At 46.8% G+C, this 17,995-nt stretch overlaps 3 protein-coding genes across 4 annotated transcripts in view; 2 read left to right on the forward strand and 1 right to left on the reverse strand.

Moving 5' to 3' along the window:
• The window catches only part of cdk7 (cyclin-dependent kinase 7), a 42,120-nt gene extending 36,731 nt beyond the window's left edge, over positions 1-5,389 (forward strand). For both annotated transcript variants that reach the window (XM_080755373.1, XM_080755374.1), the window contains 3 exons: positions 1,605-1,754; positions 4,226-4,376; positions 5,054-5,389. In XM_080755373.1, the coding sequence (XP_080611499.1) occupies positions 1,605-1,754; positions 4,226-4,376; positions 5,054-5,082 (330 nt within the window). In that variant the 3' untranslated portion in view covers positions 5,083-5,389. The remainder of the gene's footprint in view (positions 1-1,604; positions 1,755-4,225; positions 4,377-5,053) is intronic.
• Positions 5,390-11,375: 5,986 nt separating this feature from the next.
• LOC308309776 (zinc-binding protein A33-like) lies at positions 11,376-12,680 on the reverse strand (the record flags this gene model as incomplete). The annotated part of the gene is made up of 1 exon (XM_080755693.1): positions 11,376-12,680. The coding sequence occupies one exon, from the start codon at positions 12,678-12,680 to the stop codon at positions 11,376-11,378; it is 1,305 nt and encodes a 434-aa protein (XP_080611819.1).
• Positions 12,681-14,884: 2,204 nt separating this feature from the next.
• On the forward strand, positions 14,885-16,246 carry LOC308309486 (uncharacterized protein). Its single transcript, XM_080755359.1, has 3 exons — positions 14,885-14,980; positions 15,361-15,519; positions 15,883-16,246. The coding sequence occupies exons 1-3, from the start codon at positions 14,913-14,915 to the stop codon at positions 16,220-16,222; spliced, it is 567 nt and encodes a 188-aa protein (XP_080611485.1). The 5' UTR covers positions 14,885-14,912; the 3' UTR covers positions 16,223-16,246.
• The last annotated feature ends 1,749 nt before the right edge of the window (positions 16,247-17,995 follow it).

Genomic DNA, 17,995 nt, shown 5'->3' on the forward strand with positions numbered 1-17,995 from the left:
GACGGGTAGATAGCTTGTAGATCTGCTACTTCCAGCGCAGGACGGGCGCATGCTTATGATGACGCTCTATATGCATCAGCAGCCAGCAACAACAGACGAGCACTATAGCAGCATAAACCACTCGTTGTCAGACGGAATACACACGCAGATACGAGTCACGACACAGCATTATTGCACATATGTGCTTTGCCTTTCATCCACGCTTCTATAGCCTTTTACATTTCATTTCCCATCCACGGGCACAAGCAACGTGATATCAACAGCTTCCACCCGATCTGGATGGTCGTGTTGTTTCTGACAAGGGTAGCAACTAGTTAGCATGGGAGCTAACATTAGTTTAACTCTGGTCCATATCGTTAGAAGGAGTCCTCCTTAATAACTCTATGGTCCATTCGTTCCCCAACCCTCACACTCGATGCTGCGTTTACACGGGCAGACACAAAGACGAATGGGAATATCATTTGGAGCAGGCCGAGCAGCTACTGTACACGTCTGTTTGCATCGACAGTAGGCTATGACTGTATCGTTGCGTCTGGTTTCACTGTCCACAACAGGCAGACCTGTCAAAACAATGCACTTCCCAAAGCTCAGAGATATGCCACCACCTATAAATTCAAACCCAGAATGTCTTTCCCCAGCTATCTCATTCCACTTTCATTTATTTTATTCCATAGTCTTAGTTTTTCTCTTATAAAGTTGTTTTTATTAGTTTTCTAATGTTCCCCTTGAAAAGCGTCTAAGTACTCAGAGAAGCATTATATAAATAATAATATTATCACTATTATTATTACTACTTTTTTAATTGCCTATTCATTCATTGATTCACTCGTATCCAAATCCATTTGAAAAAAAAGCTCACTGATCAGGTCAAATAGGCCTATTGATATGATTAAAATGTGATTCATTGAGATTAATTAATCACAAATCCTCCAATTAATTAGATGTTTTTTTTAAGTCCCAACCCTATTCTTTATAGATCTAGCTTCAAATCAAAAATCAAAAAAAGGTTAAATGTGTCAGATCGCACCGTATCGTATCGAATCGCATCGAATCGCATCGAATCGCCTCAAATTCCACAAAATCGAAATCGCATCGAATTCCACCGAATCGAATTCGAATCGTTCTGTGTATAAATGTATCGTCTCTGAATCGCATCGTAGCCCATGCATATCGATACGTATCGAATCGTCTTGTAAAGGAGAGATGCACACCCCTAATATATAGAGTAGGAACACTTCATGACCATATATGGAGTAGGAACACTTCATGACCATATATGGAGTAGGAACACTTCATGACCATATATGGAGTAGGAACACTTCATGACCATATATAGAGTAGGAACACTTCATGACCATATATGGAGTAGGAACACTTCATGACCATATATGGAGTAGGAAAACAAAGATCGGTTGCCTCCTGGCTCAGCTCTATTTTCGTCACAACAGAGCTGCTCAGATTCTTATTACTGTGTGTGTGTGTGTGTGTGTGTGTGTGTGTGTGTGTGTGTGTGTGTGTGTGTGTGTGTGTGTGTGTGTGTGTGTGTGTGTGTGTGTGTGTGTGTGTGCGTGTGCGTGTGCGTGCGTGTGTGTGTGCGCGTGCAGGGTATGAGCAACCTACCAGACTACGTGTCGTTCAAGTCGTTTCCAGGAACTCCTCTGGAGATGATCTTCAGCGCAGCGACAGACGACCTTCTGGAGCTTCTGCAGGGTCTGTTCACCTTCAACCCCAACACCAGGACCACCGCTACACAGGTCAGTACCCCCCAGCACCGGAAACAGTGACAGTAACAGAATGAGAATCCTGTAGGCTGTAACCTGGGGCCTATTTCACGAATCTTGGATTAACTAATCCAGGATATAGGCCAAAGCGAGGCTTTTTAAATCCTGATCTTTACAGCCTGGTTTATTCCGTTCCACTAAAGCCAAGCGAGGCTCAGAATTGGCGGATTTGGCGAGCCGGGCTCAGCAAGCCTCGCTTACAAGCGCGTGCACGCATTCCTTGAAAAGCCATGATGCCGATCATAGATTTCTTGAGCGAGACCAATCATGAGCGAGGCGAGCAAATATGCAGGGAGAGCTGCGGCTTTCACCGATGAGGAGCAAGAAAATCTTATGATATACTACGAGGATGCCACGGGAATAATTTTTAAAAAGGGAAATACAAGCGCCATTAACAAGGCGAGGGAGAGAGCGTGGCAAAAATATTGCCGACAGATTGAACGCGTAAATTGTAAAGCATATTATATATATAGGCCTATAGTCGAAGTCCATAAATATATAATTCAGTGAACCTATAGCCCCGAGTTGTGGAGGGTGAGCTATAGTTCCAAACGAGCTTAAACTTTAAGGGCACTTTCTCGAAATAGCGCACTGAGCTCATTTGTGCAATGCAAACGCCAAACTAATTGTCGAGTGCGCTCCGGATTCGGTATGGAATTATTGCGAATGCAGTGAGCACTTACTATGAGACCTAGTATCCTACTAATCTACATGTATTGTGCGCCATGAAAGGTTACATTACATTAAGTCTGTCTGTCTGTCTATCTGTCTGCATGCACTGTAGTGTCACGATTGCATGGCATGGCAATACCGATTTTTCAGAATGTATTATTCCATCATAATTTGAGCCTATAAATGTCTCAAATTTGAAAGCACTATATTTCTAAAACTATGAAACATTTCAAAGATTCCTTTTCAGGCATACATGTCCACCGTAGGATGAACCTAAATAGGTTTGAATGGGGTTATAGGTGTAAGTATGTAGGACTATGGGTGAAACGTTATAATGGTAATATGTTGTAAAACAATGAGTAATGGTAATATTTAGTGGTTTTCACTTTTACAAAAAAAATAAAATAATAATAATTCTTCTTAACCGTGCACTTGCACGACAGCAAACCTATTCATGGGGAACATTCACCAAAAGCAGCTGATCTACAAGCTCACAAGCTGTCATGATGTTGTGCAGCCTATATATTTTGGTTATTTGATTTTATATAGTGCTTAAATTAGTCCTTTAATGCAGACCGATACAAATAAGGCAACATAAACCCATAATAATTGAATAAATCTGGAAAACATCATTGGTTTGTGATCAGTTTGACTGCTTAATGAACAGTAAATACATCAGGATTATGTTAAACCTGGCTGTTAGCCTGGTCCGGAGCAGGCTAAGTCCAAAGCATAAGTTCCCATGGTAACTTATGTAGCATCCCTTTCATGAAACCGAATCAAGCCTCAACATATCCAGGTTAACTGGTTAAGTTAATCTGGCAAGATCAACCAGCTTTCATGAAACCGGTTAAGCACTGATCCAGGATATATTAAGCCAGGATATGTGTTAAAGCCCGGCTTAATCTCTAATCCAAGTTTCGTGAAATAGGCCCCTGTTCATTTTGGGGGGCATCATCAACAACAGCCTGTTGATGATGAATGATACTATGAAACTTAACAATTCATTAACTAGTACTTTAACCTAATGACGCCGCCACGGAGGATATAGATTCAAGATTCAATCATTTATTTGCCATGTCAACAAGTTGATAGGAATTTGTCTTGGTTCATACTCAACATATACAGACAACCATAGATACACAAACAAGAAGGACAGTACAATACAAAAACCAGCAGCATATGAAATTACATTCAGTTTTTTTTAAAGTGCTATATGCATATACTGTACTATGAGTTCAGATGTCTAATGGCTACGGGGTAAGTGCTATCCCTGAAGCGACATGTAGAGCTCTGGATACTTCTATATCTCCTGCCTGATGGGAGGAGATTGAAGAGGTGATGTGCAGGATGGGAGTTGTCTGCAATGATTTTATTTGACGTTATTTAACAGTCAATTTGTAACGTCTAGCGTTTGTTGGACGTTACGTCGCTACTTGGGTCTAAAAATAGCTACACTACAGAAAAGGCTACTTGGTTCAAAAGGAGCGACTCTACCGCCACGCTACTGATAAATGTAGTTAAGCTATGTAGCGTCGCTACTTGTGTGTGTGTGTGTGTGTGTGTGTGTGTGTGTGTGTGTGTGTGTGTGTGTGTGTGTGTGTGTGTGTGTGTGTGTGTGTGTGTGTGTGTGTGTGTGTGTGTGTGTGTGTGTGTGTGTGTGTGTGTGTGTGTGTGTGTGTGTGTGTGTGTGTGTGTGTGTGTGTGTGTGTGTGTGTGTGTGTGTGTGTGTGTGTGTGTGTGCGTGCGTGCGTGCGTGCGTGCGTGAGCAGGCTCTGAAGATGGCGTACTTCAGTAACCGTCCGGGGCCCACCCCGGGGCACCTGATGCCTAAACCCAACGGGGCCCCCGAGGCCCTCCGGGAGAAGGACCGAGGGCCCGCCGTGGGCTCCAAGAGGAAGATGATGGACGCTATAGACTCAAGTAATGTGTGTGTGTGTGTTGAAAGCTAGCATACTGTACAGCCGATTGTGTTACTGTTTACCTGGACAGCGCTGGTTGGCATTTATTTCTTGACCGCCTCTTGTCTTGATGGTTTAAACATGACCGGGCCCTAGCGATAGAACCCTCGCCTAGCGATAGAACCCTCGCCTAGCGATAGAACCCTCGCCTAGCGATAGAACCCTAGCGACAGAACCCTCGCCTAGCGATAGAACCCTCGCCTAGCGATAGAACCCTAGCGATAGAACCCTAGCGATAGAACCCTCGCCTAGCGATAGAACCCTCGCCTAGCGATAGAACCCTAGCGGTAAAACCCTCGCCTAGCGGTAGAACCCTCGCCTAGCGATAGAACCCTAGCGGTAGAACCCTCGCCTAGCGATAGAACCCTAGCGATAGAACCCTAGCGATAGAACCTTTGCCTAGCGGTTTAACCCTCGCCTAGCGATAGAACCCTAGCGATAGAACCCTCGCCTAGCGATAGAACCTTTGCCTAGCGATAGAACCCTCGCCTAGCGATAGAACCCTAGCGATAGAACCCTCGCCTAGCGATAGAACCCTAGCGATAGAACCTTTGCCTAGCGGTAGAACCCTCGCCTAGCGGCAGAACCCTCGCAGGAGGCCGTTCAAGTCGTAATTGTATTGTCTCCACCTTCTTCCAGGTACGATGAAGAAGAAGTTGGTTTTCTGATGGAAGAAGAGTCCACACACACACACACACACACACACACAGACACACACACACAGAGACACACACACACACACACACACAGACACGCGCACGCACGGAACCATCAGATTATGTCTACGCTGCTTTGGAAGAGAACATCAGTCCCCAAATAAATATCGAAGAGACACAAACCAAAGGGCCACTGACCTATGAGATGCTGTCCCAAGGGCCACTGACCTATGAGATGCTGTCCCAAGGGCCACTGACCTATGAGATGCTGACCCAAGGGCCACTGACCTATGAGATGCTGTCCCAAGGGCCACTGACCTATGAGATGCTGTCCCAAGGGCCACTGACCTATGAGATGCTGTCCCAAGGGCCACTGACCTATGAGATGCTGTCCCAAGGGCCACTGACCTATGAGATGCTGTCCCAAGGGCCACTGACCTATGAGATGCTGTCCCAAGGGCCACTGACCTATGAGATGCTGTCCCAAGGGCCACTGACCTATGAGATGCTGTGAACTTTGTGCCAAGTCTTAAGCCAATTCTGCACGGATGAATGAATCTATGAATAATAATAATAATAGGCTATATATTATTATTTTGTAAAGAACTCTTCCTACTTCCTTCAGTGACATCCATGACACTATTTAAGGCTATAGGGGCTCTATCACCGTCATGCTAAACCCCTCATCCCTAAACTATATACTTTAACTACTTAAACTTACATGGAAAGCATTTTAGAATAGTTCAAATAGCCGGTCCACGATCTCGCCACGTGCCAATGTAGATCGACTAGTTAATGAACTATTCAATAATGTTTTTTTTTTATTTTTAATAGTGAATAAAAGACGTTTATAGATAATGGGTTTAGCATGGACGGTAAATGGAGCCCTCTGTTCATTTAGTGTACATGGATCCCCATAACTCGGAGAGGGAACATTCTCAGTTAACTCTAGCTCTGGTCCATAGCCTTCTTTCTACTGCTTCCATTCTGCCCTGCAGTATAAGGCTATGGGACTTTCAGTTTAAAATCTTTCGAAATCAGGCCAGCCTCTCCTCTTTTGTGGAAATCTCACAAGCGTTTGACCTACCCACCAATACAAAGACTGGTTGTGTCATTAGAAAGCCTACTTTCCTTAGTCGACGCACTCTGAGCCCCCCACCACACGTATAAACGGAACTTTTTGGCCAGAAAAGGATTTTTTTTTTCACCGGAGGAAGAATATTCTCTATGAGGCAGTTCTCTGGGCAATATCGGTATTCGGTAGAGGGCGCAGCGGAGTAACTAAAAGTATTTTGTTCCCGGTGGAAACAAAATCCCCTTTTGGCCAAAAAGTACCGTTTATACGTGTGGTGGGAGGCTCGGAGTGCGTCCACTAAGGAAAGTAGGCTTTCTAATGACACAACCCGTCTTTGTATTGGTGAGTAGGTCAAAGTTACGTTCGTGAGATTTCCACAAAAGAGGAGAGGCTGGTCTGATTTCGATTTGGGATTTAAAACTGAAAGTCGCATATAGCCTTATACTGCAGGGCAGAATGGAAGCAGTAGAAGGCTATGGACCAGAGCTAGAGTTAACTCTAACTCTGAGAGTGTACACTCTCAGAGTTAACTCTAACTCTGAGTGTACACTCTCAGAGTTAACTCTGCGTATAGCGTGGCACCGAGTGCCACGCTACGAGTTCAGTTAAGAGACCGTTTTTTAGTTCATGAGCCAGAGCTCCAAAATTGGAACGTTAATTATGAATTGAGTGGGCAAAACCATACTTATATTAAATTGTTTATAGGATCAATATAAGTAAATTAATATATGATAACCCTTCCTTTGCATATATATATATATATATATATATATATATATATATATATATATACGATTTGGAAAACAATTAATCATTGTCTTTGTGCAAGTAATCAACTGGGGAAGTTTCATGGTGATAACAATTTAATATAGGTATAGTTTTGCGCACACTATTCATTCCAATTTCAGAGCTCTGGCTCATGGACTTAAGAACCAAAGAGAACTGAACCGGTTCCCAAGCGGTGGAAAAGGGGCCTCCGAGTTAACTCTGGAGACCCACTGGTGTAGATTTGACCGGATAGAAAATACTTGAGTAGTTGTGATTATTATTTTTGTACTGTATCGTGGTCGTTGTTTGATAAAAAAAATGATACATTGTGAGACATTGGAATAGATCGTTGTCTTGTGTTTGTAACCCCCGAGGTAGAGCCGCCGCCGACGACAGTGGCTCTCAAACCGTTTCACGTCGAGGAAGGGCCCTTAACCCATTCTGACCTGAGATCAGATTTCATACGAGGTTTCCACTGGACACGCACTGGTCTGATGAACCCATTCTGACCTGAGATCAGATTTTAAAAATGTCAGTCGTTCTTCGATTTTTCAAAAATAGCAGATCTACAAGCTCACAGCGCGCCACTCGGTGGCGCGCTGTGAGCTTGTAGATCTGCTGTTCTTCAATAGCTAAAGCATAACATGATGCTAACACCGAAATGGGTTACCGGTCAGAATGGGTTAATTGCTGCGAGCTTGTAGATCTGCTATTTTTGAAAAAAATCGTGAAAATGTGGCACAAATCTTTGAATATAAATTATTTCAGAGCGAACGTTTTTTAACTCGAATCCTTTTGCTTCTGGTTTCCTGGAACAACATATTTTTCCGATGGGGGGTCGGCGGCCAATTACAGATAATTCTGGGAGTCCTTGACGTGAAAATGCTTGAGCACCACTGACATCGAAACAGGTTTCTTTTTTAAAAGAAAACTGATAAGATTTATAAGACTTTTTTTTTTAAATCAACCTCAGGCCACAATGTGTCAATTTACACCCACAACAAGCTGGACATGGGAGCCCTCAAAAATCACACCTGTGTGAAGTGAGGGGCCCTCTTATCATCATACACCATCTCGTTCTGGCCAATCACAATTTACGTCCTCACCTTTTCCGTTCTTTCTGCCCCCCCCCCCACGGCCCCACCTATTTATCTTCAATAATGTACTTTGCTCAGCCAATCAAATCATCGCTATGGGGTGTGATTAGCCAATCACAAGCCAATGTTTGTGTTCACACAAACCGGGGAAAAGTGATTGGTTAGCCGATTTGCTTGTCTACATATGACGTAAATGTTCCCTTCAAAAATATATGTTAATGACGTTTAGAAGCTTTAGAACACTTTCCTGGGGGGTCTTTATGTGTGTAATATGTGGTTTTAGACACTGGGCTCACTTCCTTCCTGGACTACAATTCCCATAATACTTTGGTGCACTGCTCCTCCTTGTGGATAGGGGGAGGGCTGTCTTACTGAGACCACAGTCCAGGACATCAGAGACACTGGGCTCACTGCTAAAATCTAAAATATCTAAAACCACATATTACACACACAAAGACCCCCAGGAAAGTGTTCTAAAGCTCCTAAATGTCATTAACATGTATTTTTTTAGCAAAAAGGGTGAAGTGTCCCTTTAAAGGTAGAGTCAGTGATTTCACTTAATTCAAATATCACTTATTTTTTTGTTTTGTTGTGATAATCCTCTCTACTATAGAGTGTGCTGACCATATAAGGAGTTCCTCCCTGTCCCCAGTTAACCCCTGGGGGTCAAAAAACCTTAGGTTTCGTTTTTTTCCTCTCTATCCTGATTGGATGAAAGCTTGTGTCCCCCAAGGCAAAAACGAAACCTAAGGGTTTTTGACTAAAATCACTGACACCCCCTTTAATGTTTGTGTTGCCACAAATATACGTCATATTTCAGGCCTTTTCGTTGTCAACGGCAAATATTGAGACGTGTACTGTACTGGGGACAGAAGCTGTACACCCTAAAAAAAAAGAAACTAGTGATTTATAGTATTATATTATACTAAGTCCGGATTCACCGTTGTATCGTATTATGTCATATTGGTTTATTTAGTAGAGATGGAGCTCGTTAATTAATGTTTTATTGATAACGAGTACCTTATTGATCAGGCTTATCGAGACCACTATCGAGCATTTTATATTATTTTGTGGAAAGACGGGAGACGATAATTAATTTGAAACAGAACCAGTATATTTTACTATAGGGGCCTTCAAATATACAGTTATTTGATAACAGACGGAAGGCAGTTGACTTTTCTTTATCAATAAAGTAATATTAAAGAAACGGTTAAGCGTCACCAGACAGTGCAGGTCGGCAGGTTATCAATACACGTTTAGACCCTGCACATGTTTGTGCCAGCGTGGATGATTACATTTATTTATTGATCGCCTCTTGTCTTGATTGTTTGATCAACCCCCGAGAGGTTGGACTACTACTTCTGCGCCCTGGGCTCCGAGGGCTTCAACTCGGGCACCCGGGTCGGGTCTGGGACATGGAGGTGGGCGACAACACGGACTGGTCCGTGGGCGTGCTCCATAACGGGCTCGGTAAGCCCAAACATGGACCTATAAAGTTAGACGCCCCCTTTCGGCACTCTGGAGCGCACGTGCTCGAGGAAGGGCAAAGACCGTACCGCACGTACGGTGGACTCCATGTCGCTCCCTGGAAGGAAAGAAACATGCGCAGTTAAGACCAGTTGTACATTGTAAATTTGGGCATGCACAACTTTCTCTTTCCTTCCACTGTACGGTCTTCTTTCCTTCCAGGAGCAACATGGAGTCCACCGTACGGTCTTCTGTCCTTCCAGGAGCAACATGGAGTCCACCGTACGGTCTTCTGTCCTTCCAGGAGCAACATGGAGTCCACCGTACGGTCTTCTGTCCTTCCAGGAGCAACATGTCCACCGTACGGTCTTCTGTCCTTCCAGGGAGCAACATGGAGTCCACCGTACGGTCTTCTGTCCTTCCAGGAGCAACATGTCCACCGTACGGTCTTCTGTTCTTCCAGGAGCAACATGGAGTCCACCGTCCAGTAGTCACTTGAGTGGCAGTGTGACGCAGTGTGCCGTCCACTCTTCGTACCAGTGTAAGTTCCTCCGCCCTCCCGACCGTCAACACACTATTTTTTTAAAATATCTATGAGCCCAAAGCTTATTGAGTTCGGGTGCTGTATGCATTTCATTCATACAGCACCATAGCCTATTAAACACACAATTAACTACTGTAAAAATCGATTGATTTAGCGATCTAAATCCCCAAACCACACCAAAGGGTCAAGGCGGTTTTAGCGTCGTGATATGTCCTGTTGCACGTTGACCCACATTGACCCTAGTGATTCAACGGCCCCAAACCACACCAAAGGGTCGGGACGGTTTCAGCGTTAACTCCTTGCAACCGTTTGGACCCAAGGAGTTGCACGGTGACCCTTTGGTGTTGTTATAAGGCTTAAGGTGGTGACAATGATAAAAAATGTGTCTTGTGAAGAGACATCGAGCTTGAGAATCTATCTGTCTCTTCACCGGAAACCACCAAAGGGATCCAGAACATATACACCCTTTGCAGAGACATGAGATAATGTAATGTAATGCTCACGAATGATATATAGTTATCAGGAATTATGTTAAATAGTCAATATACGGTATAGGGCCTACAGACTATTGTCAGTGACTGAACCTGAATAGATACTTGGCGATATCTGTCAATGTCAACCTACAGAAGATCGGTAGATGTAAACTTCGGATTGGAACCGCTACCGCTCAATCATTTCCTCACCCGTTGCCCTGCATGTAACCCTATCCACACTTTTCATGGGCTGTGTGTGCTCCACTTCCTGTCGATTTCATTGGTCATCTGACCAGTTTCATTGGATTTCATTGGATCAAATCGACAGGAAGTGGAGCACACACAGCCCAGGAAAAGTGTGGATAGCTCCATCCTCCTCCTCCTCATCATCATTTTACGACCGCGGTCGGGATCACGGATTTCACAATTTCACAACGCCACGTCGGACTTCCCCGGTCCTTCATCGCCATCTCCAGGTCCTGCTTTACTGATTGATGCACGTGTCCCTATATTAGCCATGACATCAGGGAACGACAGTGTTCTACCTCTAGTCTGCTTTGAGGCAGGACTCCAGAGAAGTTCTTCTGGATCGGACTAAGGTTGTCCGTCCTAGGGTCTTGCGTGGTGGTTAGGCCGATCTGTCCTAGGGTCTTGCGTGGTGGTTAGGCCGATCCGTCCTAGGGTCTTGCGTGGTGGTTAGGCCGATCTGTCCTAGGGTCTTGCGTGGTGGTTAGGCCGATCCGTCCTAGGGTCTTGCGTGGTGATTGGGCCGATCCGTCCTAGGGTCTTGCGTGGTGATTAGGCCGATCCGTCCTAGGGTCTTGCGTGGTGATTAGGCCGATCCGTCCTAGGGTCTTGCGTGGTGATTAGGCCGATCCGTCCTAGGGTCTTGCGTGGTGATTGTACACGCCGATCTTCTTGGGCAGCAGCCTGAGAGGGAGCTGGGCATCTCCGTTGTACATGTAGGGAAACAGCGCGCCGGTGAAGGCCTGCGCGAAGCTGTGCAGGAGCGCGTTGGTGTCGACGTCGGAGAAGGACAGCTTCCCTCCGTTCCAGTCCAGCTGGACTCGGACCCTCCGGGGCTTCTGGCGCACCATGGGGAGCTCGGTGAAGGACCAGGGCGAGTAGTACTCGGGCCGGGTCTGCGCGTGGTACCCGCTGTCGTCCAGGCCCAGCCCCCAGTACTGCCCGCCCTTGTCTCCCTTGCGGCCCCGGTTCTGTCCGTTGGCAGACTCCGACAGCACGCCCACGGACCAGTCCGTGTTGTCGCCCACCTCGACATCCCAGACCCGGGTGCCCGAGTCAAAGCCCTCGGAGCCCAGGGCGCAGAAGTAGTAGTCGAACCTCTCGGGGTTGTCGGGGACGTCCTGCTTGTCGGCGACGCGCCTCATGCTGGTCAGGTCGTCGGACAGCAGCAGCTCGGGGTGGGCTGTGTTGGGGTCCAGCGTGACCGGCGTGTAGGAGACCATGTCCTTCATCTTCTCCCAGACCCTGAAGGCCAGGTTCCCCAGGTGCCGGTCGATGTCGATCAGGTTCCCCGAGGGGTGGCCCGGCTCCTCCAGCTGGAACTGGACCCTCTCCACGGCCTCGTCGTGGCTCCGGAGGGACGCGACGGGGCGCTGGGCCCGCAGCTTCTCCTCGATGGCCGCGATGGTCCTGGAGATGGTGGAGACCTCCCCGCTCAGGTTGGCGATCTTCTCCCCCATCGTCCGCGCCTTCCGCTGGTCCTCGTCCTTCAGGGCGGCGATCCTGGCCTCCTCATCCGCTCGCAGGAACTCGTGGAGCTTGACGAACTGCTCCTTGATGTGCCTCTCCGTCTTCTGGGTCTGGGCCTTGATGTGCTTGGCCGCGCGGACGCAGTTCGTCTTGACCTCGTCGAACTCCTTCAGTCTCTCCCGCAGCACGGCCAGGGACTCCTCGGCCGCCTCCCGGGGATCCATCTTGCGACGTTTCTCCTTGATGAAGGTCTCGCACAGGTTCTGCATGGCCAGGATGGAGGGCAGGTCGTCGCTGGGGGACAGCTTCCGGCAGACGGGACACTCCCTCTTGCCCTTGGTCCTCCACCACTCCCGCAGGCAGGCCTTGCAGAAGCTGTGGCAGCACGGCAGCAGGACGGGCGTCTTGAAGATGTCCCGGCACACGGGGCAGGTGAAACCTTCCTCCGCGAAGGACACCAGTAAGGCCATGACCGAAGCTACACACCTCAGGTAACGATAGAAGGGTTTCCCTGAAGCTTTCCTTTGAGTCCTGAACTATACTTGTTAGATTCTCACTAAGCTGTCAGTGAGAGCATGTTCAGGATAGGTCACTGTGGCTACTAACGGAAGAGAAAGAAGCCTGCAGATTTATACTGCCGTGTGGCTCTGGGTTCCTCCAGAAATAGAGCCATGTAGAGTTGACGTCACGGCGAGTTCACACTGACGTCATGAAAAGCCAATGAGGAGCTCCATATTCTGAGCAAGAACAGAAGACGTGTTGATGACATCATATGGATGACATCAGGGTAGAACTTATTTCTATGAAGGTTTAAAATAACTAGAAAATTATATTTAAAACGTTATTTTCCAGTTATTGTGGGCCCGAGTAGCGAGTAGTCTCTCAACTCTCAACTTTCGGTAAGAAGTCGGCGATGATTGTGACCCTCACTTCACACGGGTGTGATTTCTTGATTTTTTTAAATTTAATTATTTGTTTAAACTGTAATCGTACAACTGTTTTCCTATTGGGTCAACTAATAGGAAGGGAGTGGCCAAAGAGCATTGATCTCTCTCACACACTTATGCCAGTGTGCCAGTGACCAGCCTCCCCTGTGCCAATGTTGGCACACGTGCCTGAGGTTGCCTACCCCTACAGTACAGTACAGTACAGTACAGTACAGTACAGTACAGTACACTACAGTCCGATTCCGATCATTTGAAAATGACTTGATTGGATCGGGACAACCCATTGAACCCATCTGAACACTGTTTGCCATAACTGCTGTTAACCGACAGAAAGTGGCGTGCACATAAGACACTGGGTGGTGCTGGTGCCCTTTTCCCTCTGGACAGCAATGTGCCCTTTTTGAATGTTCGTTTTGTTAATTTTATTTTTGTTTTGTACAGTGTACACATGCAGTAGGCCTACAGTACAATACAGTGCATAGCATGAGACTACTGTGTGACTGAAGCATGGATCAGTACAGTACAGTACACTGCATAGCATGAGACTGCTGTGTGACTGAAGCATGGATCAGTACAGTACAGTACACTGCATAGCATGAGACTACTGTGTGACTGAAGCATGGATCAGTACAGTACAGTACACTGCATAGCATGAGACTGCTGTGTGACTGAAGCATGGATCAGTACAGTACAGTACACTGCATAGCATGAGACTACTGTGTGACTGAAGCATGGATCAGTACAGTACAGTACACTGCATAGCATGAGACTGCTGTGTGACTGAAGCATGGATCAGTACAGTACAGTACACTGCATAGCATGAGACTACTGTGTGACTGAAGCATGGATCAGTACAGTACAGTACACTGCATAGCATGAGACTACTGTGTGACTGAAGCATGGATCAGTACAGTACAGTACACTGCATAGCATGAGACTACTGTGTGACTGAAGCATGGATCAGTACAGTACAGTACACTGCATAGCATGAGACTACTGTGTGACTGAAGCATGGATCAGTACAGTACAGTACACTGCATAGCATGAGACTACTGTGTGACTGAAGCATGGATCAGTACAGTATGTTACACTTGCTGAAAATAGCATATTTAAAAAAACATGGGCTATAACCCATCGTTTTTTAAATTTTTAAATTTTTGTCAAATCGTCAAAAATGATGAAAAACTGCGCGCTATAGTATGCCGTACGATATGGGCTATAGCCCATGGTCCAAAATGATGAGAAACGAGGATAACTTTTTTTTTTCAAAATTTCACACACGCACGCGCGCACGCGCGCACGCACGTGTAACCAAATGGATCCTTACAGATCCAACACTGTTTTTTGTTAATCATCGAATGAAATGTGGGAGGTCGGCAAGAGAAAGTTAAAAAAATCAAAGCAAATACCGGTAATTCGAAAATGTTATTTTTGTGCTTTTGTATTTCTCTTCTTTATATATTACTTTACTGTTCAAATGTAAAATTTACATTTCAACGAAAGGACCTGTAAATGACAACACAAAAACTAAGGCACTGGTGTGGTACTTCCGAAAATTAAGATGACCAAATAGAGGCAAAAACCCCTGGCAGGGTTTACCTACACTCTGCTGCCAATCGTGGCACATAAAAAATAAAGGAAGAAATAAAAGTTGGTGGTTCCATCAAGTGCCGTTTATTTGTGTTGAATCCCATGCCTGTACTACTGTATGAGCTTGTGTTCAAACGTTCTCTTCTGCAGGTGATTGAGCCAAGCATGGGGGAGAAAGGAGAGACCATAGCCATCATTCCAGTCAAGGTTTCCATCCAGTCAGTCTTCTCCAGGTCAGCGCACGTTGTTTTGGGGATCAATATGGCATCACTGACACCAGTTTTTGTAGTATTAGTAGCCTACGTAGAATTTGTAATGTGTCCCTCATTCAAATGAGAACATTTTGTATATATAAAATAATTGTCATTCAAATGTTTGATTTGAATCGATGTGAACATCCTCTGTCTTTTTGTCTCGATCAATCAACGCAAAGATTTAGGCTTTGTCCACACGTACTGTATACAGGCGGGTATTTTTATAAACAGATCTTTTCCGTTTTTGTTTTTGCAAAAAAAAGGTCTCATCACCTATGATTTATCATCTCATGAGTCATAACCTACAGTACTAATCTAATATGGCCAAAAATGCTCGACTATATCTGCCTCTCCTATAGGTACAAGATCACACCTACGAGTGGCCTCAGCTTTGGTCCAGTGGTCTACGGCTGCAGGAGGACACAGACGTTCACTGTTGAGAACACAGGAGACTTTGAAAGCCGCTTCAGCATCTGCCGCTTGATCAAACACACGCCTGCACCACCTGGGAGGCCGGGGTAGGACACCTTTAAACACAACACCAGTGGTGGAATGTAAACTAAGTACTCTACTTAAGAAAAACACCTTGAGATGTACCGTACCATCTCGTTTTCGAGGTGGTCCAAAAAGAACGATAATGTTGCTTGAATAATACGATGTACTGGCTTGGATATATTCATATATAAACCCATTTACAATCACACAAGTAGTCAAATTTTGTGTAGGTGGGTGCCATTTCGCTATCAAACTCAATTCCATCCCCAAACATGGGGATGCAAATTAGTAAGGTATTTATTTACAAATGAATAGTGTCAAAACAACAATATGTCTTACTTACTTATCACTAACTATAACACCACCTTGCTCCTTGTCTGTCTCAGAGCTTCAGGTCCAGTAAAGCACGGGCCTCGTGAGAGCCATTCAGCCAAACAGCTTCCTGCTGGGAGGCGCATGTGGGGGCATATGGGGGGCGTTCCCTGTCCCCTTTCCACTAGGGATGGGCCCATGACCTCACTACCCTTCCGCTCTGCGGAGCATTGGCACATAACAGAAACACCTACACGTCAAACTACAGCTCTACGGAGCATCAGGATACAGGAACTGCAGCTCTGCGGAGCGTTATATCCGGACCCACTCAACCGCTCGGCGGAGCGTTGGCACACAACAGGAACACCTGGGAGCTCACTCTCCGGGGGAGACGTGACGCATCTTCCCAACTGACCGACCAACCAACGAGGGGAACAAACCCGCCTCCTCCTCCTCCTCCTCCTGACTGCGGGCCCCAACCCCTCGCCTCGTCGTGAGTCGGTCCATATGTTGTTGTTTGATCAGCCTAGTAGGTTCATGTTGTCATGCATGAACCAGAAAAGCGGAACTACACTATGGATGGGCCCATTCCCTGTCCCCCCTGTCCCAACCCCAAACCCCTCACCTCATCACGAGTCGTTCACCAGTCTCCCTCCGGGTCACTCTCCGGGGAAATAGGGTCACTCACTCACTCACTCACCCACACTGGGACGACTGTGGGCGCACAGGAGGAGTGGGCATGCGCGCGGCTTCGCCGCGCTTAGGATTGGTCTGAGACGGCCACGACAAGGTTTTGGAAAAGGAAAAGAAGAGGAGGAACAGGAATAATAACAATAACAATATAACAAAACGGGAACGGTCCGTGCTTGCTCGGAACATAGGGTCCCGGTGTAGTTGAATGGCGAGCAATGAGTCTTTTCAGTGTGGACGCCCGGAAGGGTGTAGAGGCGTGCACGTCTTTGTTTGCGCAGACACTTCCCCCCGGTCTCTTCTCCGGACCCCCCCGGCGGGACCCCTGTACAAAAACCCTAACCCTGCCTGACCCACCCCTTCGAACCAGCATGACGAACGAACGGAACCCCTACCCCACACTTGGAGCCATAATATCCTCTGTCAGCCCGAACGTAGGCCAAAAGGAAAAAGAACCCCTCCTCCTCCTCCTCCCCTTCCTCCTGACGGGGCGCACAAGCGCTCGGAGGGGGCGCCGCGCGGCTTCGCCGCGCTCAGGGTTGGTCCAGCACGCACCGCCACAAAAGCGGAACTTCACTATGGACGGGCCCATGTCTTTCCCCCTTCCCCAACCCCATGAGTCGGTCCATACACTGTGGTTTGATTTCAGCCTAGTAGATTCGCGTTTTCATGCGCGAACCAGAAGAGCGGAACTTCACTATGGACAGGCCCATGTCTTTCCCCCTTCCCCAACCCCATGAGTCGGTCCATACACTGTGGTTTGATTTCAGCCTAGTAGATTCGCGTTTTCATGCGCGAACCAGAAGAGCGGAACTTCACTATGGACGGGCCCATGTCTTTTCCCCTTCCCCAAACCCCATGAGTCGGTCCATACACTGTGGTTTGATTTCAGCCTAGTAGATTCGCGTTTTCATGCGCGAACCAGAAGAGCGGAACTTCACTATGGACGGGCCCATGTCTTTCCCCCTTCCCCAACCCCATGAGTCGGTCCATACACTGTGGTTTGATTTCAGCCTAGTAGATTCGCGTTTTCATGCGCGAACCAGAAGAGCGGAACTTCACTATGGACGGGCCCATGTCTTTCCCCCTTCCCCAACCCCATGAGTCGGTCCATACACTGTGGTTTGATTTCAGCCTAGTAGATTCGCGTTTTCATGCGCGAACCAGAAGAGCGGAACTTCACTATGGACGGGCCCATGTCTTTCCCCCTTCCCCAAACCCCATGAGTCGGTCCATACACTGTGGTTTGATTTCAGCCTAGTAGATTCGCGTTTTCATGCGCGAACCAGAAGAGCGGAACTTCACTATGGACGGGCCCATGTCTTTCCCCCTTCCCCAACCCCATGAGTCGGTCCATACACTGTGGTTTGATTTCAGCCTAGTAGATTCGCGTTTTCATGCGCGAACCAGAAGAGCGGAACTTCACTATGGACGGGCCCATGTCCTCCCCTCTTCCCTAACCCATGCCTTTCTCACCCCTCGACCGGGGCCCACCCC

This window comes from Protomyctophum bolini (assembly GCF_963924005.1).
Source record: "Protomyctophum bolini genome assembly, chromosome: 22".
NCBI lineage: Eukaryota > Metazoa > Chordata > Actinopteri > Myctophiformes > Myctophidae > Protomyctophum > Protomyctophum bolini.